General features: G+C 45.7%; 1 protein-coding gene across 1 annotated transcript in view; it reads right to left on the bottom strand.

The window, feature by feature from the left end:
- Positions 1-5,557: 5,557 nt before the first annotated feature.
- LOC148501220 (nudC domain-containing protein 1-like) overlaps positions 5,558-14,348 on the bottom strand; it is a gene marked incomplete at its 5' end in the record, with an annotated part of 152,873 nt that continues 144,082 nt past the window's right edge. The window contains 2 exons of the mRNA XM_088450789.1: positions 5,558-6,016; positions 13,968-14,127. Of these exons, the coding sequence (XP_088306915.1) occupies positions 5,724-6,016; positions 13,968-14,127 (453 nt within the window). The remainder of the gene's footprint in view (positions 6,017-13,967; positions 14,128-14,348) is intronic.

Below are 14,348 nucleotides of genomic sequence, written 5' to 3'. Positions count from 1 at the left end.
CAGGTTTAGCTGGGTAAGCAGGCCGCACCTTGGTTCGACGGTTTGAAAGTGGTCCAGCGTGACAAATGGGTCTCCTCTACGACTGAAAAAGGTGGAGCAGGAGGGGAGGAGCAGCACAGGTCACCTAGTAGGAGAGGGACTGACTTTACGGGTGTCACTCAAAACATCCTAGAGTGACACACTTGTGACATTAGTGCCAAGGAAATCTCTCAGCTTGCGGTTTATTGGGGAGATTTATCAAACATTGTCAAGAGGACAAGTTGTCCGACCAATAATATTCGAGCTATCAGTTATCTAGCGCAGTCTATAAAATGATAGGTACATGCTGATTGGGTACAGGCTTTGCTATACAGGCAGGTGCATAAATATTGGGACATTGACAGAATTTTCATATTTTGGCCTCTATTCACCACCACAATGGCTTTGAAATGAAACAAACAAGATGTGCATTAACTGCAGACTTTCAGATTTAATTTGGGGGTAATTACATCCAAATCAGGTGAACGGTGTAGGAATTACAATGGTTTCAATATGTGCCTCCCACTTTTTAAGGGGCCAAAAGTAATGGGACTATCAACTCAAAAGCTATTTCTTGGACAGGTGTGGGCTATTCCCCCATGATTTCATTATCAATTAAGCAGGTAAAAGGTCTGGAGTTGATTCTAGGTGTGACATTTGCATTTGGAATCAGTTGCTGTCGACTATCAATATGAGATCCAAAGAGCTGTCACTATCAGTGAAGCAAGCCATCATTAGGCTGAAAAATCAAAACAAACCCATCAGAGAGATAGCAAAAACATTAGGTGTGGCCAAATCAACTGTTTGGAACATTCTTAAAAAGAAAGAACGCATCGGAGAGCTCAGCAACACCAATAGACCCGGAAGACCATGGAAAACAACTGTGGTGGATTACAGAAGAATTATTTCCCTGGTGAAAAAAAAAACCCCTTCACAACAGTTGGCCAAATCAAGAACACTCTCCAGGACGTAGGTGTATATGTGTCAAAGTCAACAATTAAGAGAAGACTTCACAAGAGTGAATATAGAGGGTTCACCACAAGATGTAAACCATTGGTGAGCCTCAAAAACAGGAAGACCAGATTAGAGTTTTCCAAACAACATCTTAAAAAGCCATTACAGTCCTGGAACAACATCCTATGGACAGATGAGACAAAGATCAACTTGTACCAAAGTGATGGGAAGAGTATGGAGATGGAAAGGAACTGCTCATGATCCAAAACATACCACATCATCAGTGAAGCATGGTGGTGGTAGTGTCATGGCGTGGGCATGTATGGCTGCCAATGGAACTGGTTCCCTTGTATTTATTGATGATGTGACGGCTGACAAAAGCAGCAGAATGAATTCTGAAGTGTTTTGGGCAATATTATATGCTCATATTCAGCCAAATGCTTCAGAACTCATTGGACGGTGCTTCACAGTGCAGATGGACAATGACCCGAAGCATACTGCATAAGCAACCAAGGGGTTTTTTAAGGCTAAAAAGTGGAATGTTATGCAATGGCCAAGTCAATCCCCTGACCTGAATCCGATTGAGCATGCATTTCACTTGATAAAAACAAAACTGAAGGGAAAATGCCCCAAGAACAAGCAGGAACTGAAGACATTTGCAGTAGAGGCCTGGGAGAGCATCACCAGGGATGAAACCCAGAATCTGGTGATGTCTATGCGTTCCAGACTTCAGGCTGTAATTGCCTGCATAGGATTTGCAACAAAGTATTAAAAAGTGAAAGTTAGATTTAGGATTGTTTAGTTTGTCCCATTACTTTTGGCCCCTTAAAAAGTGGGAGGCACATATAGAAACCATTGTAATTCCTACACCGTTCACCTGATTTGGATGTAATTACCCTCAAATTAAATCTGAAAGTCTGCAGTTAAAGCACATCTTGTTTGTTTCATTTCAAAGCCATTGTGGTGGTGAATAGAGGCCAAAATATGAAAATTCTGTCAATGTCCCAATATTTATGCACCTGACTGTATCTCCCTCTCAGCAACAGCAGCAAAATGAAAAAAAAAAAAAAAAGTTATTTCCTTAATATCTCAGTTGGAAGAGATTTGGGGATATTAAGCCACGAGCTAGTGAACCAATTAAGCCTCCAAATCAGTTGACCGACGCCTGCAGAACCCCTATTCACTGCCTGAAGCACTCAGAAGTGCCCGGTTGCCACGGGTGATGAATTAAAAAATTAATACTCTCCTCACAGATCTGATTACTGGATGGTGACATAAAATGGATCCTGTCAGTTTAGCGCTGTTATATAAATCCCTATCACATTATTGTAATTTGAGTTAATTTAATGCAATTGAACTTTTCTTGTTATTGCTAATGTAAGGGTCTCGCTGACGTTTCTCCAGACACCCCGGAGAAACTGTTCTCAGCTTTGATACATTTCTCAAATACTAAATGTGACCTTGTATGTGTGTATGTGCTATACTAGTGCTGTTATTATCGTTGTGGATTTGTAAGGCGCTGCGATTTGTGGGTCGGCTGGTGAGAGTGTATTTTTAGAACAGGGCGCTCATTTCTGTACTGCACATACTGTATGTTGGTATATTACTGTACAATTCTACATCTCCTTACTACCTGGAGAAGGGAATCGAAGGCGTAGCGCAGTAAACATGTCTTCCCATAATTGTGATACCATTGGAAGTGTTTTAGGAGGTGTCTAATTGGTGGTGGGTGCTGGAAGGCTGGTGTAACAATCTGCAATAATGGTAATAATGATGATCAGCAACTAACGATAGCCTGGCGATTACCTGGCGCAAACGCTACGGAGTTTGTGCAAGGTGCATCATGAGGTTTTCCCAACTGAACAGATGGAATGCCCATGACTAGGCTTTATCTTGCGTGAATCTTTTCCTGTGTATATTCCGGGCACAAATGTGTCACACTCTGGATTTATGATGTCCCCTTAGCCTAGTGTCTGCGTTGGAATGTACAGATTGATGGTGACCATATATAAAAGCTCCATGATTGATGAAACCTGCACTCACCTCTCACATACAAATATCTGCTCTTGGGGAGTCTCCCCTCACCGCCCTGGGCTCACATACAAGGAAATTATTGAGCCTGTAATTCCGTGGTTCTCAAACTCGGTCCTCAGCACCCCACACAGGTGACGTTTTGCAGGTCACCCAGCAGGTGCACAGGTGTATTCATTGCTCACTGACACATTTTAAAAGATCCACAGATGGAGCTAATTATTTCACTTGTGGTTCTGTGAGGAGAGCTGAAAAACATGCACTGCTTGCGGTCCTAAGGACAGAGTTTGAGAACCTGTGCTGTAATTGAAACTTATGGATACAATGGGTTTATTACAAAATTATTATTGATCTTCCTGTTACACAAATTTAGGAGATATATATATATATAATTATATACATATATATATATATAGAATGAGACACTACAATTAATTATAAGGCCTACCTACAGTATGAAATGGTCCCAGACAATATATTAATGATCGTGAAGCTACAATTTACAAAAGTGATAACTCAATGTCGGCACTTTACTCTGGTTTAAAACTTTTTTTAAATGGACATATTCTGTGGATATAAATTTTCCAATTTAAAAATAAAAAATAGCAACAAAAACTGCTGCTTGGTACATTGACCCCCTATATGGAGCTTTATCCTCCGTAACACATCCCAAATAATATCAGCACCCGAGTGGAATATTTTCCCTTCTATCGCCTCCCTTTGCAATCTCTACAGGCATCAAGCACCACTTCTCTTATCTCCCATTCTCTCGGCTTTAGTAAATTACCTTTAGCTCAAGCATTACAAGGCAACCTGTCCATCACAGACACTGGATTACATTTAGACTTTGCTTATGTGTGGAAGACGTTCTTCTACTTTAATTGGTGACTCACACGAAACAAAGACAGCCGCAGCGTTCTGTTACTTTGAGTCACAAAGACAACCGCAGCGTCCTGTTACTTTGAGGAGTCACAAAGACAGCCGCAGCGTCCTGTTACTTTGAGGAGTCACAAAGACAGTCGCAGCGTCCTGTTACTTTGAGGAGTCACAAAGACAGCCGCAGCGTCCTGTTACTTTGAGGAGTAACAAAGACAGCCGCAGCGTCCTCTTACTTTGAGGAGTCACAAAGACAGCCGCAGTGTCCTCATACTTTGAGGAGTCACAAAGACAGCCGCAGCGTCCTGTTACTTTGAGGAGTCACAAAGACAGCCGCAGCGTCCTCTTACTTTGAGGAGTCACAAAGACAGCCGCAGTGTCCTCATACTTTGAGGAGTCACAAAGACAGCCGCAGCGTCCTGTTACTTTGAGGAGTAACGTGAATCCACAAGTGTGAAATGAACAATACATTTAGAGAACAATGAAGAAGGGTAAATTAAAGCCGGAGACTGGAAAAGACATAGCAGCCGTGCCTAGCATTGCCGTGTTTATGCGCAAGACCTCACGAATACGCACAGGGGGCCTAATTTTGAGTTAATGCTCAGAAATTAAAGAGTCTCTTCGCCTGTATTAAGCACTACGAACATCTATGTGCACTCGCCGCCCCCAGTAATCCGCATGTGAAAGTAGCAGTCATCTTTATCCGCACATATTCGCACCAAATCCCTATACCTGATGCGAGAGATCTGGCGTGATGTCTGCGTACGCTCAGCTCCGTGTAGCCCGCAAATTCTTCTAGCATGTCCACTGCACGCCCTCAGAACGCTAAGGAGTCAATCCTATTCCATGCGATGTTCTCATGGGTGAGAGTCATCGCGGCAATGGCTGCGCTTGACGGCCATTGTCGCGAGGTGCCGGTCTGTTGCAGGTGTTTTAACGCTGTTGCAACTCGCACCCTTTGCATGGAATAGGATCGACCCCTAAGATCCTGCGTGCAAATGGCCAGTAACACACACACAGCCGCAAGTGTGGGTGCGACTGAGACGGCTGCAATTCTGAATTGGCCGTAGTTACATATGTTTAGCATGTACAAGTGCGACAAAACCGCAAGACAAATCTGCAAGAATCAGGCAAAGAACGCTTAGCCTAACTGTGACCATACTCAGTATTACGCACAGCCTTGCCTAGCGCGCCTGCTTCAGCTGTGAGCGGTTTAAACTCCGAGGTAATTGTGTCACATACAGGAGGAAGCAGAGTTTAATGTCATTAGATCAGACGCATTCTCCTGCAGGACACACAAATGCTCTGCGTCGTTCCATGTCTCTACGTACACTTTGTAAGACGTGTCAGGTTTTATTTACTTTTTAGTTGTGATTTTCTATTCTAGTACTTGCCAAGCCCATCGTTATATGGGGAGGGGGAGGTGAATTTCTCTGACTTTGCATACATTTGCAGCATTGTAGAATAATTAAGGATGACAGGCCAGTTCTTTATGTATTTCTATAGGATAAACCAAAGAGACAGGCGGACGCTGCTGCTGCTTTGCAAAAAAAAAAAAAAAAATGAAAGAAAACTTTTCACGTACTGTATAAGCAGCCGGTGACATGGAAAGACCAAGTGCGCAATTCTTACAATTTGCCTCCAGTTTTATTTTACCATAAAGAACACACAGGGGAGATGGGTTTTAAAACATTTTTATTGACATAAGTAATATTATGAAATTATTATTTATTTTTTAAAAAAAGGGAAAACATACAGCAGAAAATATTGCAAACTTCAAAAGCTCATGTAGGAGAATTTTGGCCGATTGTGAACTGAGGTGAAAGACAAGCGGAGAGGGCTAATTAGCCTGCGGTATTCACCCTTATGACAAACAATTTCTTTGCGGTTAGGACGAATAATCGCTCGTTGGAGGCTTGAAAGCCTAAGATGGGATCGCTGATCTCTAGACTGGCTACCTGCTGCTTAGCAACCTGCCCCACGTGTCTCCCCTCTTTCCTGTTGTACAGAACGGTGGACATCGGAGTGGGCTGGCGGTAGATGAATATCCTGCGTACGCACTCACACAGGGCCGCGTAGGAGAAATCGGGAGCGCACGTGAAAAACTTCTTATCTTGCTTCGATGCCTGGACGTAGCCTGAAACGGGAAGAAACACAATGTAAACACCTAGTGCTCTGATTGGTTGCAGGATGGCTGTAGCTCCACCCATTAACTTATCCACAGGAGGTAAAATAAACACTAATGAAACATTTAAAAAAAACAACTAAAATAAATGTATAAGAAAATAAACAAATAAAATAATTAAACCTCTGTACAGAATGCAAACAAATCATACAATACTCGGTAAAACAGGAAGAAAAGTTCATATCTATGTTTAAAAAATTCTGTTAAAAAACAAATAATAAAAAATGACAAAGACGTTCTGGAAGAAAGATATATGGGTCCGATTCAGAGATGAACGCAATGGCAATACTTTCGCAGTTGAGCGATTAACTATAAGTCGCACAGCGCATGCGTCAAGATACATTACCGTAGTCGCTCGCAGTGGTTTTTTTTACAGTCATTGAGCGTTTGTGGGAGTGGCGGCTTAGAATGCAGATGTGTCACGACCGTTTTTGTGGAGTCTAATAGCCTGCATCTGCGATCCCGTACACAGTAGAAATTGCGCCAAAGTTTCACATCCCGCGCCCATTGGGAGTAGCCATAGGCTTACTCGGAACTGAGATCAATCGAATCATCTGCGGCCAATGCTGCGCCTTTGTGCGCAGGTGCACGGATTTGCAAAGCCGCAGTTGGCGTCTTAATACGTATTCCCAGGATGGCAGCGGCATTTGCATTTTTACAAACAGCATCTGCGTACACAGATGCAGCAGCATTAGCGTACATCTCTGAATCGGGCAGTTTATTGTTTACAAAAACATACAAACCGGCGCCGGAGTTATAGACTCTGGGCACTAGAGTGTGCCCAGAGTCTATAGTGTATGCACAGGTCACCGGGAAAATGGCCGCGGCGGCCATTTTCCAGTCATTTTACAGCGTCGGACCCCCACCCCCGACGTGTGATTCTGTAATATTATGGGTGCAGGGTGTGCAGTGCGGGGCCCCCCTGGACCCAGGGGCCCGTGTTCCCCGACCACCATGCACCCATTATAGATACGCCCCTGGGTCTTTATAAGCACATTATATTTTAACCTGAAAAGTTTACCCAAATAATTTAGCATAAACTGCACAGCAATAAAGTTCTACTAAAAATAATAAAAAAGGACAAAAGTATCACAGTTCCTTACATGTGACTAATTATGTTGTGACGGATTTGGGTAGCATAACTAAGATTCCACCTGAATTTAGCTTCTAAAGACACAGAGAAACCATATAAGGACAAAAAACAAAGGCAAGAACTTGCTTCAGTGTATTTACAAATATTACCTTTACTCAACTGAATTAGTATTAAGTGATGGAACATTATGTACAGTGCAGTGGGTGTTATAGGTCCACAGTACGCACCATTTAAGCATAATCTCTCAGCTGTCTAAACTACCCCCACAAAATGCTATGACCCCTGGCAGCAGTGCTGGAAAGATGTTTTTATATTTCTAACAGGTCATTAAACCGATATTAATATGAGCTTTTCTTCTTGTCAACGCAAAATAAACAGCAGCGATAGGTGAGATTCTGTTGCCGTGGAAACAGGATTTAATCTTGCAAGCGACAAACTTGCCGTGCCACCTGACGATGGTCTATAGGACATCCGATTCCTGGTCAACGGGTAAGCTGCAAGTGCCACAAGAGTTACAGGCTTCGGCGCACAAGTCCGCTCATCTGCGTCGCGACACCAATTTCATTTTCACACCATCCTAAACACTTTTTTCCCTTATTTGCAGATATAAGGCAATGCAATGCAGACCAGGCATCAGATTCTATGTGGCTTTACAGCAAAACGTGTTAATTCCTGCTGCTATCTTATGATGCCGGAAAGCAGCTAATAACCACCTTAATGATCAAGAGTTTTGACAAATAATCAATATACACCTTTTTCCTCCTTCTCCTTAAAACAAAAACACATTTGTAAAAGTGTTAATACTGTATCGATTTAAAAAAAAAAAAAAAAAAAAAATCTGTTTCCAAGAATAAAAAAAATTGCAACATAACTATAAGTGTATAAAACATATGTACAAAAAAAACATATTGCAATTAAAAAGTGTAAATGTAGCATGTGAAAAAACAAGAGCTATGGTAAGAACTTACCTTTGTTATCTGTTTCTACGAGGTCCATAGGGTCCACAGGCCAACCCCTCCTGTGAAAACCAAAGAGGACGAACAAAGAATCAAACTTCCGAATGGAAGTAGTCCGGTCCACATAAACTTTGAGAGCATGGACAATATCTAAGGAAGCCTCACTAGCCGAGAGATCATACGACCGGCACAAATGTTTCCTGATTAATGTGGAACTTAGAGACCACCTTAGGAAGAAAACCCAGACGGGGGCGAAGCACTGCCCTGTCCTGGTATAAAATCAGAAAAGGAGAACGGCAAGAAAGCGCGCCTAATTCTGACACTCTTCTGGCTGAAGCAATCGCCAGGAGAAAACAGTCTTAACTGTCAACCACTTGAGTTCCACCGACTCAAGAGGTTCAAATGGAGGACCCTGTAGGGCCAGAAGCACCACTGCCAAATCCCAAGGAGCCACTGGGGGGACAAAGGGAGGCTGAATCCTGAGAACACCCTGGAAAAAGGTGCGGACATCAGGCAGAGTAGCGATCCTACGCTGGAACCACACAGAAAGTGCAGACACATGAACTTTCAAAGAAGCTAGGCGAAAGCCTAGGTCCAACCCAGACTGATGGAACGCCAAAATCCTAGAAACACAAAACGCTTGAGGATCATAGTTTCTGGACTCACACAATTGAAAATAAGTATGCCACACTCTGTAGTAAATCCTGGCGGAAGCAGGCTTGCGCGCCTGTAGCATTCAGCTGATGACTGAGCTGGAAAAACTTCGGGACCTTAAGACTGATATCTCAAGAGCCACGCCGTCAAAGACAGATGACCCAGATCCGGGTAAAGGCAGGGCCTCTGAGACAACAGGTCCTGACGTTGAGGCAGAAGAAGCGGAACGTCGATTGATAGACCCCGAAAATCGGAGTACTAAGGACGTCTGGACCAAGCTGAAGCCACCAGCAGAAGCGTGCCGCCGTCCTGTTTGAATCTCCCAAGGACCCGAGGCAGCAGGAATATCGGAGGGAATAGATACGCCAGCTGAAATGTCCATTTCACTGACAGCGCGTCCACCAGGCTTGCACCGGCGTCTCTTGTCCTGGACCCATACATAGGCAGCTTGCGATTGTGATGGGAGGCCATAAGGTCCACCTCCAGCAGTCCCCACCTGTCCACGAGTAATTGAAATACCTCCGGATGAAGGGACCATTCCCCGGGATGCACGTCGTGACGGCTGAGGAAGTCCGCTGCCCAAATGAGAACTCCTGGATTGAAGACTGTCGAGATGGCCGGAAGGTGGCACTCTGCCCCAGGTAGGCGTCCAGGGAGACCATATAATCCCCCGGTTCCATAGCCAGAATGATGGAGCGCAAAGTCTCCATCCTGAAAGTGGGCACTCAGAAGAACTTGTTTAACGATTTCAGGTTGAGGATAGGCCGATAAGACCCATTGGGTTTCGGAACCAGAAATAGAGGACAGTAGTAACCAGTCCCGCGTTGAGAAAGTGGAATGGGAACAACAACCCCTACTTTCAGCAAGAACGCTATGGCTTCTTGAATCTGCAAGGCCTTGGTCTTATCGTGAGAAAGACTCGTGCAGAAGAACTGTTGGGGGGGGGTCTGTGAGAGAAGGACAGGGCAGGACAGGGCGTACTCCTGAGAGACCACTTCTCGCACCCAAGCATCCGTGGTGGTGTTGCACCAGCACTGGGCGAATTGAAGAAGTCGACCTCCCACTCTGGGATCCCCCAGAGAGAGCCCCGTCCCATCAGGCTGAAGGCTTATCCTCTGGCTTGGAAGCAGGGCGTCTAGTGCTCCAGGCCTGCTTCTTTGGTTTAGGAGCAGTCTTGGTTGACGATTGCCTCGGGAAGGACTGACCCTTGGACTTACCCGGAGTACGATAGGTCCGAAAGGCTGAGGTCCTAGCCTTAGAAGGTGCAGCTGCTGATGGCAGAGATGCCGACTTAGACTTTGCCAAAGTATCAACAATTTTGTCCAGGTCAGGACCGAACAAAATCTCCATTAAAGGGTAAGGCCTCCAGAGGCCCTTCTTGGAGTTTGCATCCGCTCTCCAAGAACGAAGCAACAAAGACCGGTGAGCAGAGATCGCTGCCGCCAAAACTCTGGAAGTCAGAAGACTGGCATCCAAAGACGCTTCTCCAGTATAGGAAGCGGCATCCCTCATCTGTCCAACTAAAGCTCTCAATGGCTTTAGCCACCCAAGAGATGGCCATGGACAGACGGGCCACCGCACCAGAGAGAGAATAAATGGATTTTAAGTATCTACTTTCTTGTCCGTGGGCTCCTTTAGGGATGAAATGGGCGGCATAGGCAAGGTAGCACTCTTGATTAGGCGAATAACATGAGAATCCACCGCAGGCGAGGTTTCTCACTTTTGCAATGACTTGCAGGAAACGGATAACTAGATGCTAAACGTTTCTGCGGCTGGAACCTCTTACTAGGCGACTGCCAGGCCTCCGCCATATAATCAGTCAGCTGGTCAGAGAGAGGAAAAACAACAGAAGTCACCTTTGCCTGCTTAAAATTTGGATACTTGGACTTAGGGGCCGGGGCGTCATCCTCTATATCAAGAATGGACCGCACCGCCCGCACCAATGCCTGCACATTAATGGAAAATTTCGTCTCCACTTTCCGGGCAGGGGAATCCGAATCAGAGTCCTCAGGCAATTCCCCCTCATCCGAGGACGCATCTGAGTCTGATAGTTGCTCAGACTGGGATGACATAACCGTGCGCTTTGACGCCTTGTGAGGCTTGTCACTACGCAACATAGTTTGAAAGGCTGAAGATGAAGCCGCCAAACTCTGGACTGAATTGGAGAACACATCCACCCATGGTGGTTGACCCGCTTGCAGGAGACCCTGGAAGGGAATGACGGACTGCTGCGTCATTGGAGGAGACTGAACATACATAGGGAAGCCCGCATATGAACAGTCTGAGACCCAGGGGGAGACTGCAATAATTGCGGTACAACCGGAGAAAGAGGGATGGCTGTTTGGGGTAACCCCCTATGGGGGAGAGCAGTCTGGACCGCCATACGGTCCGCGATAGAAGCCAGCACCTGAGAAAACACAGCCCAAGGAGGATCATGTCCCGAAATTGGGGGGTTAGAAAGACCAGGTAACTGACGGCACCTCACACACAGCCCATCCTGTGATAAATCACCCATATTCCCCTCTGCAGCGCAGCGTCTGCAGGAGAGCAGAGTGGGAGCCGTAGAGCGCTCAACTTCCTCATCAGATATGATAAAATATATATACCCAGATATATACAGCAACACAACAGGGAAGCTCAGAATGTACTCTTGGCGCACCCACAAGTATGCAGCACACAAGACCACAAATATGGCATCGGGCAGCACACCACAGTATGTGACCGACCTCACAAATACATGAATTTCTATAAGTGAGATCCAAGAAAAGCCCTTCCCACACACACCTGCCAGGCATGTAGGAGAAGGAAAGGGATAGTCATAGACTGAGTAAGTAGAGATAAAGCACAGACAGTCAGCACTAGCAAAAGTCACATACAATGCAGAAAGTTAATACTCTCTGCACTACAATCAACAGCCCAGATTCAGTGTCTGGGAGGGCTATAGTGCTGTGTACACTGACCTTTAGCAGGGGAAAGGTACACAGGGGGACCGACCGCACACTGCCTGCGAGATCTGCGCTGCCACTGGAGAGAAGATGGCCGCCGAGCTCAGAGGAGGAGTGGCCGCAGGAGGAAGCAGCTCAGCATCGCCAGACCTAAGCGGATAGGCGCGCTGAGCTGAGGGGAGGAGCCGCTAAACAGGGAAGGCTGCCTCCCCTGGCTAGCAATTAACCCCAGGGATGCTGGCTCAGGCTGACGAATAATACCCTGGTGGTCTAGTGGTCCCGCGGGGTATGCCTTCCGGAGAGGGGGAGCCCGCCGCCACTGCTAGCGCCTCCGTCCCCAGAGACCGGAGGCATGCGACTACAAGCAGTGACCCGCGGCTTACCTTATCCCAGGCGCCCCAGCAGCAGTCGTGGGAGAGCCCAGAGCCCGTGCTAGTACAGACTCTGGGGTCCCGCCACGATCCCCAGATCTGTACTGGCGTCGCGGCGCCAGCGGGGTGTAGGAGCGGCAGCTTGGACGTCCAATGGACAGTCTGATGCTGCCGCTCTGAAGAGTAAATAATAAAAAAAAAAAAGTAATTAAAAAACTCTAAAAAGAAGCTTAGGGGCTGCCAAGCAGCCCCCCTGCGCTAAGGTAACCCGACTCCGGCCGGGCACCAACTAACACTGAGGTGCCTGTGGCTGGGGTGGGGTATAGAGGAGGATGGACCCAGTGCATCCTGGGAGCAGCAAAATCTTTAACTGTGTGGTGCCCGTGGATCCAGATCCAGCTATACCCCAAGGTCAACCCTGTGGACCCCCTATGGAACCTGAAGTAGAAACATCAAATAAACTAAAATGGACTATAAACTAGAATATCCAACCAGTGCATCACCAAAATGTGTATGTAATAGAAGTTTCAACTGTGAAATTATGATAAATGTGAGTTGACTTTTTAAATGTAACCAATATTTGTTCATGGCAAAGGGCCATATTCAATTAGAAGCAAAAAGTGAGTTGCCAGACTTTTGGCCATCATCGTTGATTTCAGATGCAAAAAAGTATCGTGCGCGTGGTCGCGTATCACCGTATTCAATTGCAAATATGCGAAAAAGGGACCCGGCAAATTGAAATTGGCGAAAAGTTCTGTCAGTTTTTGGGAAATCAGGCTGACAGCCCCCTAAAGATGCTCTGACATGGGGGTTAACTATGGGTACCCCTGAACAGGTCTGCTAAAGGTATTTGTGGTTTTTAAATGGTCTCAATTGGTGCTATTTAGCGTCTTTCAGCAAGTGGTGAAGAATAGCACTTTGCAACTTGTTTGGGGTAAAATAAGTATTCCCATCAAATTTGGGGTACATGAAAATGGGTGCAAGCATTAAAAAATGCACCTTCTGCAAACACCTGCAATCAAAACACACCTCCCCCATACTTCCAGACCCCCCAAAAGGCTATTTTGTTAGTTTTTGAACTTGTACCCCCACTTTTTCAAAGTGCTTTTTTGGGGTGTCCTTTGTGTTTTTATAAGCAGTTAGCGTCGGGGGGGGGGGGGGCGGGGGGATTCCAGTGGTCCCCGCAACATTGCACCCCAAAACCCTAATTCTGCACTTTTTTCCCGCTGGGTATTCACAGGCGATACTTTTTCGCCTATTACGTTGCATTGCGTTATCGCGCCGGCGAAAAGACGCTACAATTGAATACGTGGATAAGTTGAAACCAGCGAAAATTACATCATCGGCGAAAAAAAGTATCGCCGAAACGGACTTTTCGCTTCTAATTGAATACGGCCCTTAGTATCACAGGTGCCAGAGATGATACAACAACGGGACGGAGGACAATGATACACAATCTGCTCTATAACGTATCTGACTAATCAGATATAGAGCTTGGTGTCTGTCCTTCACACAGTGCGGCCGGTTCTCGTTTAGGAGCAAAGTAAAAAAAAAAAAAAAAAAAGAGTAAGTTTGCACCTGGGTAAAACCATGCTACACTGCAAGAGACTTGGATTTGGGAGGGGTGTCCCAGCTCTGATCTAAATTACACTGTAAAAGTAAAGCTGCCCACCATTTGTGGGCTACATGCAAAAGCAGCCAATGTTTACCCTGCATGAAAAGAAATAATTAAATGTTTTTGCCAACCCCAATTGCTCCAGGTGCTGTCACCTGCATTTTGCCCTGCTCCCAACTCACACTCAGCCCCTGTATATCCTGCATTACAATCCCCCCACTGTTTATACATAATGGTAGGGAGGTGCCAAATGAACGTTGTCCGCTTACCAAGAGCATTGAATGTTGCGGCGTGCTCGCAAAAATCATCACCTTCCGCTGCAACCGGCTGCCACAGAAGCGCGTCCACGTCATGTCTCAGCGAGAAACACGGCATCATTGTCGGTGTTGCCACCAGGGAAAATAGGTATTGGTTGCTTCCAAGATTTACCTAAAACACAGAGAAATGCCCACTTCAATATCAGTAAAATATCACAGACCTGTCGTGGACGACACGTAACTGTCATGGATGTACGTAATGGCAATTCAGCAGCAGAGGGGTAGAAATATGGGATCATGGTTATTGGGGTAAATTGCATTGAGGTCCATGGTATGGAAACATATAAAATTATATACTGTATCTAGAGCTCTAAAGAGGCATATACTGTACAC

The sequence above is a fragment of the Taudactylus pleione genome, unplaced genomic scaffold (genome assembly GCF_031769625.1).
Source record: "Taudactylus pleione unplaced genomic scaffold, aTauple2 ptg000524l, whole genome shotgun sequence".
Taxonomy (NCBI): Eukaryota; Metazoa; Chordata; class Amphibia; order Anura; family Myobatrachidae; genus Taudactylus; species Taudactylus pleione.
This window is presented reverse-complemented; position numbering and strand designations above follow the sequence as displayed.